This window comes from Narcine bancroftii, chromosome 6, assembly GCF_036971445.1.
Source record: "Narcine bancroftii isolate sNarBan1 chromosome 6, sNarBan1.hap1, whole genome shotgun sequence".
Taxonomy (NCBI): domain Eukaryota; kingdom Metazoa; phylum Chordata; class Chondrichthyes; order Torpediniformes; family Narcinidae; genus Narcine; species Narcine bancroftii.
The window spans coordinates 224556300-224581935 of NC_091474.1; the positions used below are offsets into that span (position 1 = coordinate 224556300).

At 40.8% G+C, this 25636-nt stretch overlaps 1 protein-coding gene across 5 annotated transcripts in view; it reads left to right on the top strand.

Moving 5' to 3' along the window:
* Positions 1-7997: 7997 nt before the first annotated feature.
* Positions 7998-25636, top strand: part of armc2 (armadillo repeat containing 2) — a 151538-nt gene continuing 133899 nt past the window's right edge. For 2 of the 5 annotated variants that reach the window (XM_069887524.1, XM_069887528.1), the window contains exons 1-4: positions 7998-8164; positions 9579-9862; positions 18454-18526; positions 19330-19495. In XM_069887524.1, coding sequence (XP_069743625.1) covers positions 9645-9862; positions 18454-18526; positions 19330-19495 — 457 coding nt within the window. In that variant the 5' untranslated portion in view covers positions 7998-8164; positions 9579-9644. The other 3 variants (XM_069887525.1, XM_069887526.1, XM_069887527.1) reach the window with 3 other exon arrangements.

Consider the following 25636-nt stretch of genomic DNA (forward strand, 5'->3'; position numbering starts at 1 on the left):
TCATCCAATCTATGTTTGGTCTCTCCGATGCTGAGGAGGCCAAACTGGGGGCACTGAATGCAGTAGACTAGGTTGGATGAGGTGCATGTGATAATCTTCCTAAACTGGAAAGACTGTTTGAGGCCCTGGATGGAGCTGAGGGAGATGTAGGGGAAAGTTTAACACTTTCTGCTGTTACAGAGGTAACGGCCTCAGAGGGTGGAAGCGAAAAACAGACGAGGCAATCCAGAGAGATTGATCCCTGAGAAAACCTGAAATGGGTGGGGAGGGGAAGATGTGTCTGGTGGTGGGATCTTGTGGAAGTTGACCAAAGTGTCAGAGAATGATGAGTTGGATGTTGGACCAAGAAAATTCTATCCTTGTTCTCTCTAGGGAGAAGTGGGGTGAGAGCTGGCACTCACGGTGGCTCCTGACTATTCAGATGCTCATGTCTGGGGAATGGTGCAGTGTGTTCCAGGCACCTATCAAACTCAGTGTCAAAAAAACTGGACTCGTAAATCTCTTTTAAACATCCCCCCTCTCACTTTGAATTTGGACCCTCTAGTATTTTTCATTTCCACCCTGGGAAAAGACTGATCTACTCTATCTATGCCTCATCATTTTAAATTCTTCTATCAGGTAACCCCTCAGCCTCTGAAGCTCAAGACAAAACAATCCAAGTTTGCCCAATCACTCAGTACTTGTGGTGCACTGTTAGCCAGAATCAGACACACAAAGATAAACTATACAACAGGCTTTAATCCACAAAGACTTCCACAGAGCCAGGCTGGCTGTGGCTGTAGCAACTCTGAGTGAGGCCTTAGGAGCCCGGCACAGGCTTATATCCTGGAGGGTGATTGACACCCGACCAGGTGGGGCTTGATCCATTTAGGCCGACTGATTGACAGCCAGCCAGGTGTTGTCCTGTCCCCTTACACTCCTGCAGGTACAGAAGTTTCCCCCTGCAGTAGGCCGGTGATGTACCACCAATTCACCCCCTTCTTTAAAATTGTCCCAGGAGATGGGGGGGGGTTGGTGGGAAACAGTAACAAGGAATTGCACCCACTATGTACATACAATATTTACAGGTTGAGATGATTCGACGACCATCGGGGTCTCTGTGACTGTCGTAGGACTGGCTCCTGGTCACTGGTCAGAGGGGAAGTGGGGGAGCTGGCGGCAGGGGTGTGTGTGGCTGGTGTGGTGCCGCGTGGAGGGGTGGCCAGGGGAGCCAGGGTAAATGTATTCAGGTTGTTTTGGATGGGTGGGGGGGGTGGGTTTGTCTCCTAAGGCTGAAGCAGCCCCCTGGTGGTCAAGGAGGCCCTGCATGCCCCATAGCTGCCTGGGGACGGGGATGTATGCCCAGTCAGCATTGTCCTGGGTTTGAGGGTGGCATGGTGTGGTGGGTGCTCCTGCTGGTGCCAGGTCCCTGGTTAAGACGGTGTCCTCCCTGCCACTGCCGAACCTAATGTAGGAGGAAGACCTGCTCCACCAGGGCTTCGGCCTTGTGTGTCCGTAAATGCTTACGCAGATGCACTGGTCCCGGGGACGTGAGCTATGATGGGAGTGTCATTCCAGTCGCTGACCTCCTGGGGAATGAGAACAGGCGTTTGTGAGGGGTCTCGTTGGTAGCCGTGCACAGCAGTGACCGAATGGCATGGAGCGCCTCAGGCAGGGCGTCCTGCCAGTACTGAACTGCCCACCCTTTTGACCTGAGAGCCCGGAGGACTTCCTTCCAGACCACCCCATTCTCGCGTCCCACTTGCCCATTGCCTCTCGGGTTATAGCTTGTTGTATGACTAGTCGCGATGCCCCTTGCTGTCAGGTACTGGTGCAGTACATCGCTCATGAAACTAGACCCCCGGTCACTGTGGATGAAGGTGGGATAGCCAAACATGGTGAAAATCTGCTCCAAGGCCCTGATGATGGTCTCAGTGGAGGGGTCCGGACAAGGGATGCCGAAAGGGAAGCATGAGTACTCGTCCACTACTGTGAGAAAGTAGACGTTTCAGTTCATGGAAGGCAGGAGCCCTTTGAACTCTATGCCGAGATGCTCGAGAGGCTGAGTAGTCTTTACAACTTTGGCCTGGGGGGGTGGGGGGGGGGCAGAAGAAGCGGGGTTTACACTCTGCACAGACCTGACAGGCCTCGGTCATGTCCCTGATGTCCCTGATGGTGTACGGCAGATTTCGGGACTTAACGAAATGGTACAACCGGGTGACGCCCAGATGGCAGAGGGATTCAAGCAATGCCTGCAACCTGTCGTCATGCATAGACGTGCAGGTGCGAGAGAGGGCATCAAGGGAGTCATTAAACTTCCCGGGGCAGTACTGGATGTCGTAGCTGTAGGTTTCCAGCTCGACTCTCCAGCGCAGGATCTTGTCATTCTTGATCTTGCTTTTGTGGGTAGTGTTAAACATAAACGCCAGGGCCTACTAGTCTGTGAGGAGCGTGAATCTCCTGCTAGGTAGTAGTGCCAGTGGCGGACCGCTTCCACAATCACCTGGGCCAACTTTTCAATGGCAGAGTGCCCTAGCTTGGACCTGTGGAGGGTCCTGGAGAAGAAGGCGATGGGGTGCCCCCCTTGCTTGAGGGTAGCAGCGAGGGCCACCTCGGAGGCATTGCTCTCCACCTGGAAGGGGGAGTCCTCATCCATCGTCTGCATCGTGGCATCCGCGATTTCTTGCCTGATGCGGGTGAAGGCTGCCTGTGCCTCAGGTGGGAGGTGAAAAGTTGTAGCTTGGGTCAGTTGGTGGACCTTGTCCGAGAAGTGAGGGACCCACTGCGAGTAATAGGAGAATAGGCCAAGGCATCTGCGGAGGGCCTTTAACGAGGTGGGGAGGGGTAACTCCATTAATGGGTGCATCCTTTCCGGATCTGGGCCGATGACTCTATGGGCTACCATGTGCCCCAGGATGGCGAGGCGGGTGGTGCTGAACACACACTTCTCCTTGTCGTAAATGAGGTTCAGCTCTGGGGCCGTCTGGAGGAAATTTTTCAGGTTAGCATCGTGATCCTGCCAGTCACGGCCGCAGATAGTGACGTTATCCAGATATGGGAACATCGCCTCCAGGTTGTGCCGGTCTACCATGCGATCCATCTCCCGCTCGAAGACGGAGACCCCGTTTGTGACCCCAAAAGGAACCTGGCAGAACTGGTACAGACGCCCATCCGCCTCAAAGGTGGTGTTGCCTCGGCCGCGTGCTGCCAGATCTCGAAGCGTGTCTGGGCTTCCAGGTGGCGTGGGTCGACCTCGAGGCTCCCTGCGCACAGGAGTTTTTCCATAGCCACTGTGGGAAAATTTTGTGGATTAAATTGTGGTGCACTGTTAGCCAGAATCAGACACACTCAAAGATAAAGACTGTACAACAGGCTTTAATCCACAAAGACTTCCACAGAGCCAGGCTGGCTGTGGCTGCAGCAACTCTGAGTGAGGCCTCGGGAGGCCGGCTTATATCCCGGAGGGTGATTGACACCCGACTGGGTGGGGCTTGATCCATTCAGGCTGACTGATTGACAGGCGGCCAGGTGTTGTCCTGTCCCTACACTCCTGCAGGTACACTCCTGCAGGTAGAGGTTGCCCCCTGCAGTAGGTCGGTGGTGTACCACCACAGTACTCTCAGTACTCTCTAATCCAGGCAACTTCCTGAATTTTATAATCAGTGCCGACTGCTGAAAGAAGTTTGCTGTACACATTATCTAGTTGTGCTGCTATTTTCAGAGAACTGTGGACTTGCATCTGAGTTACCTCTGTATATCAATGCTCCTGCCACTTGCTGTATACTTACTTCTTATATTTGACCCTCCAAAGTGCAACTTCTCACACTTGTCCAGATTAAATCCATCTGCATTTTCTCTAACCATATTTCCAACTGGTTGTTCCAGTTTTTCCAGTTTAGAGGCAAGAGAGGAGACTGCTTCGGTTTGATGGAGTATGCTTATAAATATGTCTTTTTATGCTCACAAGCAACAGCCAGGGCCTCTAAGAACTGGAAAGTACCCAATATTCATCCTTTGTTCAAGAAATAATCCAGGAAAGGATAGTATAGATAACCAGGGGAGAAGCAGTGACAGAGACTCTCACAGAACTTGCTTTGAAGAGAGGAGACCTTTTTTAGGGTAGGCATCTCTTGAAGAGACTTTGCAGTTGGGCAGCCAAATGGAGGTAAATTTTAAAAAATTCTTTATTGAAGCTGAAGAGAAATTGACTGGGAGGTGTAATGTATTGTCAGCCTTCTGGGACAGATTGTTGGACCCTCCAAATTAAACATTTACTCCATTTTCTCATAATACAAACTTGTTTATTAATTCAATTGTTGTGTATCTTTAACTTTGAAGCATAATTTTCATGGCTACGTTTACATGTTTACTAATTATTCAGTAATTCAAATGTAATCTTGAATATTAAAATTCTTCAACATTATTAATCCATAAGAAATAGGAATCTTTAGCCAGCTCTGCTTTCAAAAATGTTATAGCTAATCTTTGACTCCCAACTCCATTATCTATATACATATTGTTTTACTGTCCGAAAATTTATTGATTTTTGCCTTAACTATATTAAATGACTGAATGTCTAAAGTCCTCTTGATAGAGAATTCCAAAGATTAATAACCATGCTAATTAAATGAAATCTCCTCAGTTCCAAATGACTGACCATTTTATATTTGGGGAAATCACTGCAAACAAAAGAAATAAAACAGCAGAAACAGGAATCTGAGACAAAAACAAAACTACCGGAAAAACTCAACTAGTCAAGAAATTAGTAGGTTAATTGGTGTATTTGGGTGTCTCGGGCTCATGGGCCAGCGAGCCTGTTACAATGAGCAAAACCAACTCAAGTCACCTTTATTTATTGTTCATACCATGCTCACACAGCAAAGATAAGATAGTGTTTCTCCAGAACCATGGAGCATATTTACATAAATATAAGTTAGAATTGAAGTTAAACACATTAAAATATTACGACTTATACAGTAACATTCCACCGTACACTAACCCAAATGTTATGGGAGCTCAGGAGACTGATGGATTGGGGGAAAAAACTGTTGCCCAATCTGGATGTAAGGGCCTGAGTGCTGCAGTACTTCCTACCAGTTGGCAGAAGGGAAAGCAGTTTACATTAGGGATGTGTGGAGTCCTTCACTATGTTTATTGCCTATCACTTGCATCAAGTGTGTGAGAGCCCCCAATGATCTTTTCCGCTGACTTCACAATCCTCAGCAGGGTCTTGCCCTCCAAGGAGGTACAGCTTCCAAATAAGACAGTGATGCTGTTGCATAGGATGCTCTCAATATCCTCTGTAGAGTGTAGTGAGGATGGAGGGTGGGAGATAAACTTCCCTCAGCCTTTGCAGGAAGTAAATAGTCAGGTTCTCTGCCAAGTGTACTCCAAGGAACTTGATAATCTTGACGACCTCAATGGTGGAGCCGTCAATAGTTCACCCTGGGCCCTCCTGAAGTTGACAACCATCTCTTTTGTTTTTTTTAAACAGTCAGGTACAGGTTGTTGGCTGTCCACCAGTCTGTTAGCGACTGCACCTCACCTTTGTACGCTGATTCATCATTCTTACTGATCAGGCCCACCATGGTTGTGTCATTGGGGAACTTGATGATGTGATTCGAGCTGCGTTTAGCTGCCCAGTAATGGGTCAGCAGAGTGAACAACAGTAGACTCAGCACACACCCCTGGGAGTGCCCCATGCTCAGTCTGATGGTCTTGGAGTTGCTGTTACCGATCCTGACTCCCTGAGGTCTCTCCAACAGGAAATCAAGAATCCAATTGCAGAGGGAGGTTTAGACCCAGCAGGCTCAACTTCCTTATTAGGTACTGTGATATGATTGTGTTGAATGCTGAGCTGGTCAATAGAAAGCAGTCGAACATACGAGTCCTTGTTTTCCAAGTGGGGGAGGGCAGAGGCAATGGCATCGTCTGTAGAACGGTTGGGTCTGCAAGGGGTCTAGTGACATTTAGTAACATTTCAGGTCAAAGATCAATAATCAAAACTGAAAAAAGAGAGGAAGCAGGCTAGTTTAAGTAACAGGGAAGATGGAGAACAGCAAAGGAAGGAACATTCTGAATAGTCAATAACAGTTCCTTTATCTAATATCTTGCCAATGTTATGAAGTCCAAGTGCTATTGTACAGTCAGGTCAACTGGGACAGGCTGAGCAGGGCAGAATACACCATTTTAAAAAATGTTGGGGGTGGAGTGAAAGAAATGGCAAGCACAAACTATGAGCTAGTTATTTAAATTTGGAGAATTCAATGCAAGTCTCACACGCTGAAAAGTGCCCAGATGGAATATAAGGTTTGGGCCATAAGCTTACATTGGGCCTTGTTAGGTCTGCTTTGTTCATGAATGAGTGAGACAAACACCAGGCTGAGTCGAAATCAGGGTTCTTTGTTCTTTATTACCGGATTGTAACACTTGCGACCAACCAAGTTAGTCGGAGAATGCATTCTGCCGTTATCAGCAAAATGGTGATTTTTTATACCCTTGGATACATGCTTAGAACATCATCATATCATTACTTGTCCAATGACTAAAACTGTTGCTATCCTTTCCCTGCTAGCTTCCTGCCTCTCAACCCATCAATGTCTCTCTTATCTTGTAAGTACAAGGATGCATTCACATCTTGTTACAGCCCTGTACAGGGTAACTCCCTACACATTCCCATCTCATGATGTTTTACCTTACAGCCTCACAGAAGGAGGCTGCAGAGAGTTTTCGGAGTTGGATGGGGAATTAAAATGGCAGGAAACAGGAGTTCCTACAAACTGAAAGCCTGTGTCCCTCAAAGCAATAATCCGATCTGTGTTTGGTTTCTCCAATGTAGAGTAGGCTATGTTGTGACCAACAAATACCGTACACTAGAATGAAAGTATGAGTGAATCATTGCTTCACTTGAAGTGATTATTTAGGCCCCTGGATGGTATGAAGGGAAGAGATGAATGGACAAGTGTTGCATCTCTGGTTGCATGGGAAGGTGCCATGGGAAAAGAAATGGTAGGCAGGGAGGGAACAGTGGAGTGAGTGGTCCCTGAGAAGCATAGAAAGAGGAGGGGAAAAGATGTGAGAGGGAAAGGTGGTCGAATCATGTTGTTGTTGGCACAGATTGTGAAGCATAATACATTGAATGTGAAAATTAGTGGGGTGGAAGATTTATTCTAATGATGAGGTCTTGTGCCTTGGTACCTCTGACAAGTCTGCTTTCATCACGAAATGTGGTTATCAACTATATTTTATGTATTTCCTGTTGGCCTAATCTCTCTCCATTCTCCCGCCACAGATAGATCTCCCCTATATTCACCTTCTTTGTTACTTAGACTGACTTGCTTTCTCTCTTTTTCAATTTCTATGAAAGGAATACAAAAAAATAAAAATACAGAAAATATTAACTGGTTTATCTTTCCACAGATGCTGTTTTAATGACTTAGCTCTTCCAGCATTTCTGTTTTTGTTTCAGGACTCTTAAGAATGTTGTATTTCAGTAAGATCAATAGTGATCCTTCTCTACTCTTGGGAGCATTAACCCAACTTAATCAATCTATTCTCACAGGGTCATTTACCCAGGAATCTGTTGCACTTTTTCGATGCTTTGCTAAGGTAACTCAAACTTCACAAAATAGTTGAGGTGTGGACTTACATAACATAGATCAGGGGTGACCAAACTTGATTAACACAAAATACGATAAACTTCAGACGTTTGAGACCGACAGCAATCACAAGCCATGCTCACTAAAACTACCATTGGATGCACCGGCTCGTAATTCTTGTCTCAGCCAATATATTTCCACGAGCAACACATTATAGGTCAATGTCGCTCGCAAACCGCGATTTGGCCACCCCCACATCAATAATTAGAGTAATTTCACACCGCCCTTTCCTCGCCTTTGAACAAGTGCCTTTCTAAGATTGGGAGGGGTTGGACTGGTTGGGCCGAAAGGTCGGTCGGGTCCAGGGTTTCGGCCGTGACGTCACGCACCCCACTGAACTGCGTGCAATGACATCAGAGGTCACGATTGCGCATGCGTGGATGCCATGACTCTCTCCAAGTGCTTGCCCGATTGCAGTTGATGGAATGGAGTCCACAGCGATCGTAGCATTTCACAAGAGTAACTCTCCCGACTTGCAAGCATGGGAGTAACAGCAAGATTCGAGACTTGGACGTCGGAAATTCCAGGTTCGCAGAAACTCGAGCTCAAATGCATTTAGTTCAGGAAGACTCTGGGTGCGCATCGGGAAGTCTTCCGGATTTAAAACGTTTCCCTTCCGTCGTTGTGAGTTGCTAATGATTGGAAAAAGCTGGAGCGGAGGGTAAGGCTGCTTGCCATTTGATCGGCGTTTGGCCAAAGCTGTAAGGACGCCATGGAAACCGGACGCTGCGCATGCGGGAAACAGCAATGGCGGGAAGCAGAGTGTGCCGGTCGTCATGACAACGGAAAGGAAGTGACGTTTGGTTTTGTCCTCGAACCGAGACGGCATTCTTTTCAGTCCCATCAGACGTCCTACTTGCTTCATTACTTTGAATACGACCTTTGCGAGATTCGTACACGAGGATAGATCTATGCTTGTCAAGGCCCCTTCAGCATTGAAAAGATTCCCCCCCCCCCCTTCCAACAATGGATAATTTTACATTGCAGCACAGTACAGGTCTTCGGCTCACGAAGACCATTTGCCAGTACCGTGCCTACTACTTCCTCGACCCCATCCGCCCATGTCGTTTTCCTAATTTGCTCTGAGACTCCTTTTTTTAAAAATACATCAAAAATAGCATTGTTGCTCCCAACACTCGTGCAGAATTTGAAAAAAAAAGCCCTCTTGAGGAACTTCCCGCTGTAATTGCAGAAAGTGCAAACTTGTCCTTGCGTTTTCCCCCTTTAGGGGCTCAAAATGACTTTCCATTTCAAGCACATCCTCCAACCTAATCTACTGCAATCTGCGTACTTGGTATGGCCTCCTCTGGGTGAGGCCAAATGCAGGTTGGGTGACAATTAGACGGAATACCTAAGCTTAGTTTGTGGGTCTGTAGCTAACTATTTCAACACTCCCAACTATTCCAATATAGATATTATCTGTCCTCAGCCTTATCTTTTGTAAGGATGAGGTCAAATGTAAACTTGAGGAACAAGTCTGGATGTCTTCCTGGACAGTCTTTAACCTAATAGGTTGAACAGCGATTTTCTAATTTTTAAAGTGATCCTCACACCATTTGGTTCCATTATTTCTATCTCTACCTACTCCTGTACTTCCTTTAATCCCTCTCCCTAACCTTTCATTCCATTACCCCCACCCTTTCCAAGCAGTTTCTCCATCCACTCTCACACCTGTCCAATACCCTATCAACCTCTGAGCCCCATCACTATCTTCTTTCTTCTTTTATAGATGTAATTTAACAATTTTATCATGGTCTTGATTAAGGATCCTAATCTGAAATGACGACTGACATTTCTATCTGGATTCTGTTTAGCTTGATTCAGCATCTTATTCCTTTCAGAATGATCATATTGTTAATATTTCTTGGCAGAAAATGTTTAATATGTCTTCCATGTGATAAAGATTGTTAAGAATGACAGTACTTTCTGTTTTTCCCCTAGAGTGCCTATCTGAATTGTATATACCATATGAAGCATTGCTAGAGTGATTCATCTTCTCTGGGAAAGATGGAATCTGCAAAGACTAAAAGGACTGTAAAGGTTTCATCCTTAATAGGGGGTTTGACATCTCATCAGAAGACCAGTGCAGAGATTATTAGTGAGGCCCGATCTTCATTGAGAATATTAAAGACTCAAAGACCATTTACTCCTAAAGATGATCAAAGGAAACTTTTTGGGTCTGCTTCTTCCCGTACATATGAGAATAGGCCTCCATCTTCTTTCAGGTAAAGACATTAGATGGTTAGATTTAAATATTTCTCAGTGTAAATCTATTATAGAAAAGTATGCTGCAACTAGAGTTATCTAATATGCAATTCATTTGAAAGTGATTATTTTTTAAATTAGAGCTTCTGTTTAACCCTTTGGACTACTCCCTGTTTTCAGAGACTACTAACAAGCACATATACTCTGTGACACTGTTTTCAGGACTAACTACAAGTGCATGTACTCCATGTCCCTGATTTCCAGGACTGGTTTTACACCCAACCACCAGCTGGTTCAAACTGTAGTTTACCCATGAACCCAGTCTGGAGTACTGTATATATTAGGAAAGGTTAATTTACTATTTATTTTTGGAATTTGGGATATTTTTTTGAATTAATTGTTGATTCCTGCAGCTGTGAGAAGAGCAAAACAGAGTAAAATTAAATGTATCCATTGCCCTGAAAACAAGTAAATACCAATGATTTTATTCATTATTGCTTTTAGTCATTTTGGAAAACTATTTAAGATGGGAATTATAAGGAGGTATATATTTAATCTTTATAAGATCATATCAGCAGTAAATTTGAACAAATAACATGAATTATGAAAAGTAACCTTGTACATACATCCTTAGTAAAGTCAGAAACTTAGGTTGCTATTAGGTTGAGAAAGGATAGAGTGTCAGAAGTGAAATGAATCTGGAGAAGGGGACCCAAGCAGTAAAGTAGAATAGACAGCAAAAAGAAATTCAGAACCATGCAGTTTCTCACCATCAGCCATTCCACTCCTGGCTATACACAATAACTTATAAATAGGAATTGTGATGTAATATAGATATATACTTGGAATAGAATTAATAATTCAGTTCTTCCACAATTTTCTGCTCAAAACAAGAAAAAGAGTATTTTAAAAATCTTGATTGATTGGGAAATGTTGAGGTTCAATGGCATCTAAATGTTAAAATTTTACATGCAAGTGTAGCAAGCAAAGAGGAAGGGCTTTGCATGTCAGGAGAGATTTGACATTCACATTCGAACATAGGAAGCTGAGGGTAAACTTATGAAGATTTAAAAACCATGAGGAGATACTTGGGATAGATAATCTGAATCAGAGTAAAAACATGGAAATACTGGGGAGAAGAGAAGAATGGGCAGTGTATAGTCTAACAGCAAAAAGATACAGAGTGGTACACAGGAGAGAGGAATAGGCACCACCATCTTGGGCACAGACCTCAAGGTTGTGGGATCTCAAATAAAAACCACCTTCAGCTCTCGCAACGGGCCATTCAAAACCCGTGCAGAGTCGATGGCAGTTGACTGGGCAGCTGGACCCCGCAGGAGCGCTGCACCTCTGCTCCCCACAGGTTCGCACTAGTGGTGTTTCAATGGTTTTCTCATATTAATCTTGTTAAAGTTTAGAAAAAAATTAATGATCATGTATTTGATTCATCGATGAATTTTAAAGATACATGGCAAACTTTTATGTCTTATTTTCAGATGATGTAATGTGATTAAATGTATTTACTCTTCAGATGAGATATAGTTTTACCTTTTTTTTAAATTATGGAACCAAATGTTACAAAATATATGTAATCCTCAGGATAAGCTGCTCAGTAGTTTTTGTTAATTTTTTTAAATTAAGAGTAAATTAGGTGGGTTTTTTTAATACTATACTTTTGATTTTTCTTCATTTTCACCCATTGAAGTGGAGGGGGGATGGAGTTTATACTGTTTGAAGTTTTATATTAAATACACACACATACATGATATTGTATTTTCAGTTTCATTTCCTTTTCTTCGTTGTATTGAATTTCCTATAAAAATAAAAAGATTGAAAAAGAGAATTGACTGGGGGTGGAGGTGGGTTTGTTTTTGGCTCTGTGGAAGCAGAGCTGGGGAAAGGAGGCCAAGGGAAAAAGGAAGAGAGAAAGAAAGAGCTAGAGGAAAGGAGGCATAGGGAAATATAGGGTGGAGGGTGAGAAAACTAGAGGTTAATGTTAATGCCAGACTGAATATGAGGTGTTATTCCTCTGATTTATGGGTGGTCTCATTCTGGGACTGCATGAAACCGTAAACAGACATGTTGGCAAGAGAATGGGGCAGGGAATTTAAATAGGTGGCCTCTAGGAGATCCCTGCTATTGTGGCGCACAACGAAGCGATCACCCAGTCTGTGTCCAGTCTCTCTGATGTAAAGGAGACCACAATAGGAGCACCAGATGCAGGAGATGGCCCCTGCACACTCAAATGGTGTTGCTTTACTTGGAAGGACTATTTGATGGTGAGGAGTGGCTTATTTGAGTCTTATTCCAAGGATGAGGGAATCCTAAACAAGAGGGCATAGGTTGAAGGTTAGAGAAGAGAAATTTGAAGGGAATCTTTGAATGTTAAATTTGAAATGCAAGTTTTTCCACATGGAGGCTGTTGGGAAAATGAAATGAACTGTCAGAGGAAATGATACAGGCAGATACAATTGCAGAATTTAAAAGTCATTTGTGTGGGTACTTGAATAGGAAGGGAGTTGAGGGAAATGGGAGTAATTCAGGCAAATGGGATTAGTTTTTTTTGGCCATCACAGTTGGCATGGGTGAGAGGCTGCACAGCTTGTTTCTGTGCTTTACAACTCTGTGACTGTTGAAGGCAAGCATTACAAGTATAAGGGTATACAAGTAAAAGAGTGAAGGTCATACTTTAATCATGTAGAGTGATGGCAGGATGGCACATGGACTATTGTGTACAGTTTTGGTCTTCTTACCCAATAACAAGAGAACATAAATATAAGAGAGGAGCACGAGAAATATTCCTGGGTTGGCAGATTGCTGTGTTTAGATTATTTAGATGAAACCTAATTCTCTGGAGCAGTGATTCTTTTTTTAAAAATATTTTAAAAGAAAAACAACCATGATACAATATATCCTAATTCTAACATGTAGAGCTCGTCGAAAGAACCAAAGACTTGTTGATCCAAACCAAGGCTTTTATTAGCAAAAGACAGGAGCTCTTCACAGGAGGCCGACTAGTCCGGAATGATCCGACCTGGCTAGGGACACAACCCTTTAAGGCCCAGACAGTAGGCGTGGCTAAGCTCTCAGCCAATCGCTGTGAGCACAGTCATTACACTCTAGATACTGTAACTATATACATTAGTGATAGGTCTGTACTATCACATAACATAGTTTATATATATATAAATAAAACTAAAAAAAACCCAAAACCCCCCCCCACCCCTACAAATATATCCCACCTCCAATCTTACCCCTATAACCCACCTAACCCCTAAGAAAGAAGAGGTGAATACCGAAACACAAACTCATATATCGTGGAATAAGGAAACCCCACTACATCCAGATCACCATCTTCAAATTTTCCAATTGAAATAATCCAAGTATGGGCCCCCAAATCTTTTTAAAAAACATATTTATCCATCAAATTATACGTTATCTTCTCCAATGGGATACAAGACTTTAATTCTGAATGCCATCTCTAAATTAATTTCCTTCTGATCTTTCCACGAAATAGCTATAAATTTCCTTGCCAATGCCAATCTCAAAAAAGCTATTTGAAATTTATCCAATTTACACACCAAACAAAACTCTCTAATATCCTCAATTAAAAAAATTTTAGATCGAAAGAAAATTTTATTTTCAAAATATTCTGTAACTACTCTATTAACTTAACTATTCTTAACTCGAGACCAAAAGGATTTAACCTTATCACAAGACCATACTGAATTTAAAAACATACCTTTCTAACCATTACACCAAAAACACAAATCAGAAAAACTCAGGTTATATCTTTTCAAATGCTCTGGAGTCAAATATAATTGATGTATAAAGTTATAAGTTACAAGCCTATACCTAACATTTATAATTTTTGTCATACTATCATTACAAATAATTTTCAAATGATCTCTATCAAAATCAACTCCCAAATCTTTCTCTCATTTAAGTGTTGATTTATGCAGATCAGTTTTAGGCATTTTCTGTTGCAATACTTTTATACATTTTAGAAATTAAAAACCTTTCTTTCCTCCACCACGAACCAACAAACCTATAGAGTTGAATGTTTATTTCAAAGATCTAAACAAAAATATTATGAGTTAGGGGAAAAGGCACATAAAGTTTTGGCGTAGCAATTAAAATCTGAACAAATATCTAGAACAATAATGGCAGTTAGAAAAAATTCAAAAATTTCTTATAAACCTCAAGATATTAATGAACAGTGTAAGGAATTTTATAAAAAATTATATATTTCTGAAGTGCAACAAGACCAAAGTAAAATAGATGGGGTTTTAAATAAGTTGCAGTTACCTATATTGAATGATTGGACTAAGGACCAATTGGAGAAGTGAATAGATTTTAAAGAGATTATGTTAGTTCTTAATTCAATGCCAAATGATAAATATCCAGGAGAGGATGGTTTTACTGCGGCATTTTATAAGAAATTTCAAAAATTGTTGCTTCCAGTGCTTATTGAAGTTTTACAGCAAGTTAGAGATACACAATATGTACCTGAATCTTTTTCACAGGTTATTATAACAGTAATTCTTAAAAAAATACAAAGATCCTTTGAATCTTGGGTCTTATAGGCCAGTTTCATTATTAAATGTTGATTATAAGCTTTTGACTAAGATTAGCTCAATATTTATCTAAGTTGTTTCATATTGATCAAACGGGTTTTATTTAGGGAAGATATTCTACTGATAATGTACTTTAATTAATTAGTTTAATCAATATTTCACGGGCGAAATTCAACTTACCAATGGTCTTATCATTGGATTCCAAAAAGGCATTTGATAGAGTGGAATGGTGTTTTTTATTTAAAGTATTGGAAAAATTTTGGTTTGGACCAATGTTTATAAGTTGGATTAAGGCAATATATAAACAACCAAAAGCTAGGGTTATGACAAATGGACTTCTATCTGATTCTTTTAGTTTAGAGAGATCTACTAGACAGGGATGACCTCTATCATCAGCATTATTTGCATTGGTGATTGAATCATTAGCTCAATTAATAAGGCAGGAAAGGAATATAAAGAGTATTAAAACAGGATTGGATGAATTTAAGATTTGCAGATGATGTGTTGATTGACTTAACTGAACCACAGGAATCATTGCAAGTGTTACAGGAAAGGTTACTACAATATGGAGAATTATCGGGGTATAAAGTGAATTGGAATAAAAGTGAATTTATTCAATTGTCTGAAGCTGATTATTCTGTTTGTAAAGGAGTAGTACGTTTTAAATGGACTGATCACATTAAGTATTTAGGTATTAAAATAGATAGACAAATAGATCATTTATATTATCTAAATTATTTGCCATTTATTTCTGTAATCAAAGAGGATTTAAATAAATGGAAAGATAACTTTAGTTAGTAGGGTGAATTGCATAAAAATGAATATATTTCCTACACTTCAGTAATTGTTACAATCTATTCCTTGTAATATCCCCAAAAGGTTTTTTAAAGGTTTGAATTCAGTAGTTAGGAAATTTTTATGGAAGGGCAAATTAGCAAGAGTTTTTATTCATAAGTTAATGTGAAAATATTAATTAGGAGGATTACAACTTCAACATTTCTTAAATTATTATAAGACTGCATAATTAAAATTTATTAATAGAATCATTGATTTGAATAGTCCTTTGACTTGCGCAGATATGGAATTGGTGAAGATCGAAGAAATTAATTTGTTTATAAATGGAATGTTAAATTATTGAGTTTTTATAAATTGCCAATTTTATCTCATCTGATGGGCATTTGGGATGAGATAAATAAAGAAATTGGTACACAAGGTAAAATATCTAGATATACTCTTTTGTATCAGAATAAACATTTCCCTTTTATGGTTAATAATAATCTTCTTAAGATTTGTGACCAGAAAGGGATTAAGATGATAAATAATTGTTATGAATTAAGTCAGTTTCTTTTTTGTTGTTACCAAATTAAATCAATGTTGCATGATTATTTTGGGAAGAATTTGTTTTTACCGATGGAGTCAAAATTTGAAATGATGGTTTGTGATAGAGTAGTGATTCTTAACCTTTTTTCCCCCCACTCAGATACCACTTTAACTAATCCCTGAGGGTTGAGAATCACTGCTCTGGAGGAAAGAGGAAAATCTAATGAGATATAATTGAAACTAGCAGCATTTTCACAGGGGCTCAATAGGCTGAATATGGGGGAGGATGTTTCCTCCAGTTGAGGTGTCTAGAACCAGGAGTTAGTTTTCAAATACTCAATCTTTTCTCATGGGTCAAATCTTAGCAATCATTGTAGTGAATCTCATTAATACAGCTATATTTTGACTTGCATTGATTTTGTATTATTCTTAATAGGGAGATAAATCCAGGGAATTACGGACCAGTGAGTATTGCAATTGGAGAGGATTCTTAAGGACAGAATTTACAAGCATTTAGAGAAGTACAGTCTTCTCATGGATAGTCAGCATGGCTTTATGATCATGCCTCATGAGCCTAATTGAGTTTTTTGGGGAAGTAATAAAATAAATTGATGAAGATAGGGTGGTAGATGTGGTGTATTTAGATTTTAGTAAGGCATTTAACAAGGTCCCCCATGGGAGACTCATTCAGAATGTCTTAAGGCATATGATCCATGGAACCTTAGCTGTGTGGATTCAGAACTGACTTGCCTGTAGAAAGCAGAGAGTAATAGTGGACGGAAAGTATTCAGCCTGGAGGTCAGTGACTAGTGGAGTTCCTCAGGGATCTGTTTTGGAATCCCTGTTCTTTGTGATTTTTATGAATGACCTGGATAAAGATGTAGAGGCATGGGTTAGACATTTTTCAGATAATACGAAGGTTGTCATGGGTTACCTCAGAATACCGAGTTGGGCAGAAAAGTGACAAATGGAGTTCAGTCGGCATAAGTATGAGGTATGCATTTTAGAAGGTCAAATGTGAAGGCAGAATACAAGGTTAATGATGGTTACTTAGCAGTGTGGAAGAACAGAGGGGCCTTGGGGCCCACGATCCCGCAAGGTTGCCACGCAGGTTGATATAGTAGTTAAGAAGGCCTATGGTATGCTGGGCTTCATTAGTCAGGAGATTGAGTTCAAGAGTCATGAGGTAATGTTGCAGCTTTACAAATCTCTGGTGAGACCACACTTAGAATATTGGAGAAACTCAGCCAGTCCTTTTAGCATCTATAGGAGATTAAGGTATATTGCCAATGTTTCGAGCTTATTGTTTATTCCTTGAAGAAGGGCTCAGGCCTGAAACATCAGCAATATATATTTGTCTCCTATAGACACTGAAAAGACTGGCTGAGTTCCCCCTGCATTTTGGTGTGTTTTTACTACAATCACAGCATCTGCAGACTTTTGTGTTTCACATAGAATATTGTGTTCATTTCTGGCCACCTCATTACAAGATGGATGTGGAAGGTATGAAGAGGGTGTAGAGGAGATTTACCGGAATGTTGTCTTGATTGGAAAATGTGTCTTAGGAGGCAAGTTTAGCAGAACTAGAGCTTTTCTCTTTGCTACGAAAAAGTATGAGAGATGACTTCATAGAGGTCTACAAGATTATGATAGGCATAGATAAGGTAGACAGCCAACACCTTTTTAACAGGGCATGAGTAACAAACATAGGAACATAGGAAGTAGGAACAGGAGTAGGCCAAAAATGGCCCATCGAGCCTGCTCCGCCATTCAATACGATCATGGCTGATCTAATTTATGACCTAACTCCACCTACCTGCCTTCTCCCCATATCCCCTAATTCCTCTATCATGTAAAAATTTATCTAACCAAATTTTAAATATGTTTAATGAGGCAGCCTCAACCACTTCCCTGGTTAGAGAATTCCAAACATTCACTACTCTCTGGGAAAAGCTATTTTTTTTCATCTCTGTCCTAAATCTACTCCCCCGAATCTTGAGACTGTGTCCTCTCATTTTAGTTTCCCCGGCCAGCTCAAAAAACCTTCCTACATCTATCCTATCCATACCCTTCATAATCCTATATGTTTCTAGAAGATCTCCTCTCATTCTTCTGAACTCGAGCGAATACAATCCTAGATGATTTAATCTTTCATCATAAGTCAACCCCTTCATCCCAGGGATCAACCTAGTAAACCTCCTCTGGACCGTCTCCAAAGCCAGTGTATCCTTCCTCAAATATGGAGACCAGAACTGGACACAGTACTCCAGGTTCGGTCTCACCAGTACTTTATACAGTTGCAAAACACCAGAGGATATCTGTAAAAAGTGAAGAGGAAGGTTTAGGGGAGACATCAGGGATAAGTTTTATTTTCCACATAGAGTTGTGGGTGCCTGTGGTGGTGGTGGAGGCTGGAACAATTGGGGTATTTAAGAGACTCTTGGTCATGCACATAGATGAAAGAAAAATAGAGGGCTATGTGGTAGGGAGGGTTTAGTTTTTAAGTATTTTTGTAGGTATATGTGGGTCAACACAACATCTGCACTGTAATGTTCTGTGTTAAAAGTTTAGCTATGTTGTATTCAAACCATTACTTTTATACCTTTAAAAACAAGAAATTAATTTTTGGAATGTTATATTGCCCTTAAACAATATAGTTAAGTGCCTCATCATAAGCACAAGGAAGAAATAAATTCTATTCTTTATTTCTACAGTCTTCATGCTCACAATTTTGAAGGAAGTGATTCAAGACCCTTGTCAGGAGCACGCCTTAGCCCTCTTGGTCACGTGAGTGTGTACAAAAAATAGACAAACTGAACTCTCTGTGGCTATGCCTCCAATTGTATTAAAAGAAAAGCAGAGTAAAAACCGTATCTGAAGTAATAACATTGTGGTGCAAAGTTAATTAGATTAATTTTTGATTCATAGTTTTTCCCAATGTAATTATCTTGATAAAGGCAACATTTGAGAAAATACAGTGGGTCTCATAGAAAGATAGTCAGGAGACCTACCCATACATTCTTTGCAGTGGCTCTGTGGATTATTTTGATGTGTAGTTATCAGGCCAATGTTTACGATTTTTTTTTTCAAGAACAAATATCTTAATTACTCAGGGTTGATATTAACTTTCACCTAGATTTCAATTGTTATATTGGTGAGGACAGATGGAGAGGTGGGCAGATGAGTGATAGGTGCAAGTTAAAGATGAAGAATTCTAACTTAATTCATCTTTTTAATGTAAAAACATTAAGTGTATCATTCTTTCTCTCATTTTATGCAAACGATTCAGCTCTTTTGCTTCACTTTGCCATCACTATTGTTGACTCTAAATTTATGCCCAAAACAGAGCAACTTAAGAAAAAGATTAGACTGTGTGGTCTTCTGAAACTGCTTTGACTGGAGAACCAATAATAGGAACTTAGGAAATTACTATCCTTCAATTTTGTGAATATAGGAATAAGAGCAAACTTATTGGTGAACTCAAATACAAGTTTATCCTTTTAAATTTTGCATAAGTTAATTTTTTAATATTTTCTCTTTCTTCAAGTGCTGTTAAAATTTGTTTAAACTCTTGATTTCTTCTGGAATAGAAACCAAAACTTCCTACCTCCTCATCTAAAGATGAACATCCTCCCATTCCAAAACCTCCATTGGATCCAATAGATATTAAACGAGTAAGCAATGCCCGTGCACGATTACTTAAGGTAGCTTCCCAGGGGAACCTTCGGCCTGGCAAATTAAATCATCCTGAAGAAAGTAAGTGGCTAAAAATATTTATAGTCAATTGGGTTATTTATTGGCTTTTTGTTTCTTGAAAATATAAGCCTTCATATGAAGTAAAGTCATTTATTATTGCATGCTTATAGTAGTTTTTAGCATTAAATTGTCTCATTGCTAAGTTTAAATGATTCCCAGCCTTATTCTATCCCCAATCTGGACTTCTTTCATCATAGATACTGTATTGCAAGGACGTACTCCATAAAACCAGTTGCTTCCATCCTGGCTGTAACCATTCACACTTTGTGCATTTATCTCTTCTAAATAGGATAGTTGCACTTTCCTGCTGACTGACAATATTCTATAGCATGTAAAATAAACAAGATAATATTACGTCTGTTAGCATTCTCTTGGATTCTTCCTCACAGCTCACACTGTCATCTGCAAACTTAGACATATATTCAATTCCTTTGTCTGGATCATTAATATATATTGTAAATAGCTGAAGTCCCATCATTACTATGGTACACCACTAGTAATTTACTGCCAATCTGAAAAGGACTCATTTATTACTATTCATTAAAAAAAATTAAATTTAGACCTACAGCATGGTAACAGGCCATTTCAGCCCATGAGCCCATGCTGTCCAAATACACCCAATTGACCTATAACCTCAAGTGCATTTCAAATGGTGCAAGGAAACCAGAGTCCCCAGAGGAAACCCATGCAGGCACAGGGAGAACATACAAACTCCATACAGGCATCGTGGCATTCGAACCTGATCCCTATCACTGGCTCTGTAAGAGTGTTGCGCTAATTGGTATGTTAACCATGCCACTCATTCTTTTCTACTAGCCTACAAACCATTTTCTGTCTGCATTAATACATTGCCTGTCATATTCTCTAATTTTGCACACAAACATGCGTAGGACCTTTTCAAAGGCCTTTAGAAAGTCCAAATAAGACTCATCAACTCATTCACTTCTATCCACTCTGCTATTCATATCCTCAAACATTTGTCAAGCATGATTCCCTTTTTGTAAATTCATGCTGACTTGGATAAATTCTATCACTGTTCTTCAAATACATAGCAATGCCATCTGTAATAATTTGCTGCAGTATTTTCCCTGCTATTGAAGTTAGACTAACTGCTCCATAACTCCAGCATTGTTTCTTTCTTTGGTCCATAACTCTCTGGTTTCTCTCTCCCTACTTAAAACGTAATGTCATATTAGCAACCCTCAAATCCAAAATAAGTAATTTAGAATATAGAGAATTTTGGAAAATAGTCACTAAAGCATTTATTATCTCTAGGGCTGCCTCATTAATTCTCTGGGATACAACCTATCAGGCCCTGCTAATTTATTGACTTTCAATGCCATCCATTTACCTGACATAATTTTATGGGTGACAACACTTTGTGTCAAATAACAATTTCTGTCAAGGTTTTTGACAAGATGCACCACATGGCATAGAGCATTTATAAAAATGAAAAGAAATCAGGTAAAATTAATATGGTTTTGTCAAAGGGCAAAGGGGAGTTAAATTTGACCAGTTTACTGGAGTTGTTTAAAGAGATGTATGCTATTAATAAAGAGGAACCAATGGATGTAGTTGGATTTTTAGAAAGCAGAAAAAGAGGATGTTGCTGAAAGTTGAGTTGTAATCGATGTAAAGCAGCCTGATGGAGGTAATTGATGTTGTTGAGATGATCCAGGGCTGAGCAGAGAGCAAGTGAGATTGCACCTGCTGTGGAAAGATTGTACTGATAGGCAAATTGCAGTTGGTCAAGTCCTTTCTTGTGTATGAGTTGATTCTGGTCATGACAAACCTCTCAAAGCATTTCATTACAGTAGATGTGAGTGCTTCTGGGTAATAGTCATTCAGGCAGCACACAGAGAATCATACTGGGGTCTGACAATGTTATCATTTCTGTAAATGACTTGGATGAACGGGCCTAAAGTATTGTTAAATCTGGTGAAAATACGATGTACTGAAATCTCAAGGCATCATTGTTTTGTAACCAAAATGAAGAGGTCATAAATTAACTGCAATGACATATCAATCAATGAAGTAAGGTGTCAAAAATGTGACAAATGGAATGCTGTACAGCATGGGAAATTGATAAAAAATAATAACCATTTATTTTTCTTGCATCCATGTTCCTATCCAAGAGTCTTTTGATTGTCCCTATTATACCAGCCTCTGCCACCACCCTGGCAATGCATTCCAAGCACCCAGCACTCTCTTTATAAAAACTTACCTCTGATGTTTCCCCTAAACTTTTCTCCACTCACCTCAACAGATATCATCTGGTTGCCCTGGGAAAAAGGAGCTGGCTGTCTAATTTTTCTAAGCCTGTGGAGACACACATAGCTGTAGCAGCAAACCAGCCCCACTTTTCATGGATGGTCAGCGGGACAGCCGTGGCAAAGATGGCATTGCAGTCATCTCTTCCGGTCTAGAAGGGAGTTAAGTTATAGTAATAAGTTAAAGTTTGATCCTGTTTTTATGTTTAAAGAACATTAAAAGCAACTTTTGTTTAAGTAAATTTAAGTAAATGTTTTGGTCAATTTCTATTGCTGGTGGGTTTTGGAGTCCTCTGGACTCATAACAAAGCGTTTGCATACGACCTGCTGCACTGGTGACTGCCTCCCATCTCATATGGCACGGTCTACACAAGCATGTTACAGAGTGGGCAAAAACCTGCACAGATTGTCAGAGGTCCAGCGACACACCCAACTTCATGTTCAGCAATTTGACACTCCAACCCGCAGGTTCCAACACATACACCTCGACACAGTTGGCCCCTTGCCAGTCTCCCGAGGTCTCGGTACTTGCTCACAATGGTGGACAGGTTCACTTGATGGCTAGAGGCTGCGCCCATCCTGGACGCCACCACCAACACCTGCCCCAGGGTTTTCCGCTCTGCTTGGGTCTCCTGTTTTGGTATCCCAGCACACATAATGACTGAATGGCAAGCCCAATTCACCTCTACCCTATAACATAATATAATAACATAACAATTACAGCACGGAAACAGGCCATTAGGCCCTTCTAGTCTGCACCGAACCAAACACCCCTTTCTAGTCCCACCTCCCTGCACAATGCCCAATAACATAACATAACAATTACAGCACGGAAACAACATGGAACAAGCTCTCCAAACTCCTGGGAACCCACTCCACTGCACCACAGCCTACCACTCTCAGTCCAACTGGCTAGTCAAGCATTTCCATCGCCACCTGAAATCAGCACTGTTGGCATGTCTTGAGAGGCCCAACTGGGTAGATGAACTACCCTGGGTCCTCCTCAGGATGGGCACAGTATCTAAGGATGACTTCCAGGCCTCCTCAGCTGAGTAGTCTATGGCGAGACTCTTGCAGTTCCGGGCCATTTCCTTCTTCCTGCACCAGGTAAAGCCACCCACACCGCTGTCGTACTGGAGAGACTGAGACAAATTGAGCTCACTTGCACCACCATCGTGAGACTGTCAGCCACCTTTCAACTACCCTGCAGACTTAATCTCCTGCGCCTATGTGTTTGTTTGAAGGGGCGGACACAGGGCACCCCTCCAGCGTCCCTATGAGGGATCCTACAAGGTGCTCCAAAGGAGTGCATCCACCTTAACACTCAATATTGGGGGAAAGGAGGAACCATTCACACCGGAACGCCTAAAATCAGCCCATCTGGAGATCAGAACCAGTAAAGGTCTCTCCACCAGTACATAGGGATCAGCTACCAAGGCAGCAAACTTCACCCTCGACACATCGTGAGACCATTGGTGCCAGTTCTGGAGGGGGGGGGCATGGGTTGTGTGGCGATGCACATAGTTATAATGGCAAACTGGCCTCATTTGTCACACGTAGTCAGTGGGGCACCCGCGGCAAAGACCGGAAGAGCATGTGCGTGCTTACGTCAGTGTGACAAAAGTTCTGGAACACAAGGGCGGGCCAGGGACAGCCTTAAAAGTTGCAGTGCGAACTTCAAGGTAAATCAGTTGTGCTAAACAAGCTGTTGTCTTAGTCTTTTCGCTGTGCTTGTGTACAACCCGCTACAAGCCCCTCAATCTTGTATGAATCTATTGTCTCATCTCATCCTTTGTCATTCCAAAGAGAAAAGCCCTAGCTCAGTCAACATTGTTTCATAAGACATGTTCTCCAATTCAGACAACAAACTGGTAATTCACTTCTGTACTCTAAAGCATCTCCATCCTTCTTGTAATGAGCTGATCAGAACTGAATGTAATAATAAATAATAGGCAAAAATTTTAAAAAAAACTTTCAAATTGTGAGATATTTCACAGCTCTGTGATCTATAGAGAGGTTTGGGTGTCCCAGTGCATCATTCACAAAAGGAGGTACAGTAAATAATTAGGAAGTTTAAGTCAATGCTACCATTTATTGTGAGGGGATTGAATACAAAAGGAGAGACATTCTGTTTCAGTTAAATAGAATATCGGTGATATCATAGAAATGCATTAGTTCATGCATTGGAAGAAGTTCAGAAAAGGCTAATTTAAATAGATGGGTTGGCTCTTGGGGAATGATTGGCAGGCTAGGTGTATTCATTGGAGTTTAGAAAATAAGTGGAGACTTGACTGAAGCATACAAGATTCTTGGGGATCTTGATGGAGTGGCTGTGAAGAGGATTTTTTTTCATGTAGGACAATATAGAAATCTGAGTCAACAAGTTGAGAAAGAGATGAGAGCATTTTCTCTTCCAGAGAATTGTGAATGTTTGGAACGCTTTTTCCTCCATGGGAAGCAGAATTAGTGTTTGAATATTTTTAAGGCAATAATGAATTGATTACTGTATAAAAAAGTGAACTGTTAATGAGTGAAGATAGAGATGTGGGGAAGAGGTGATGGTTAGATCAGCCATGATTTTATTCCACAGAAAAATAGGCTTGGGGTGAGGATGGGTGGGGGCAGGGGGGAGGGCAGTGCATTGCCGATTCCTGAAGCTGACTCTCTTTTTAGTGTTTGTTAGAAACTAACTGGGAAAACCCATTTTGGGTATTTTTTTTCTGAAACGATATCAGGTTTGGCTTGAGTAATTTCATTATTGGAAACCTTATTGGATTAGATGCTAATACTGATGAAGTGCAAAATTTCTGTAGAAAGCATATACCCCAAACTATTTTTATAATCAGCAGTATCAAACCTTTTGTAAGTCAGCAAACAAATGATCATCTATATAGTGCACCCATTCATAGAATTAAATTCTGACACATTCCAAAAAAAATCATCTTTCTTTGTGCAGAATTTTTAATGCATAGCCCTCCTGGTTTCTCAACCATTTCAATTGAGCCTCATCTGATGCCAGCACCAGAAACATCTTCCTCTCCCCTTAACGTTCAGCAGTCTTAAGGTACAGTTTGCTTCACGGTAGGTTATGTGATGCCATAGGGAATGCAACACTCCCTTACGACTCTTGGGAATTTTAATTTAAAGTTTTTACCATTAAAGTTAATTTAATGTCTTTTTAAAATACTTATAAATTTAATTATAATGTCCCTGAAAAAAGAAAAAACTTTGAAAACTACACCGAAAGAGAAATGCAAACCAAGGAAAGAAACAGAACCTGGGCCTACCTCTTCAACAAAACCAGCCATTGGAGTTCTTCCTGGACCCGCTGGAGACAGCCCTGGAGAGGGACCACCTCACTGAGCCATCCCTGCGGCTCTCTGCAAAGATGGTGCCGTCCCAAAAGTTACAGATGAAAAAATTAAAGGGAAAAAATCTTCACCCCTCAAAGGGCCAGTTCATTGCTCCAGATCTGCAAGAAGAAGAATTATCTGGTATAGAAGTTGATTCTAGTGACTCTACAAGTGAAGATCAAGACAGAACTACAGAAGAAGAATTTAAAGGCAAGGCAAAGTTTTTAAGATAAAATTAAGGCTAAAATTGATAATCTTGTGAAGGCAATGGAGAATAATTTTAAATTTTTGACTGGAGAAATACAACAAGTTAAAATTGATTTAACTAAATCAATAAATAATGTTTCACAAAGGATTGATAAATTATAAGAAAGAATTTAGGATGACTGAAGAAGTTCAACGCATTGCAGAAAGAACAAATCTTAACAAGGACTCTGTAACTGCTTTGGTTTCTATAAATGGAAAACTGTTGGAGAAGATTGATATTTTGGAAAGTTATAGTAGAAGGAATAATCTTA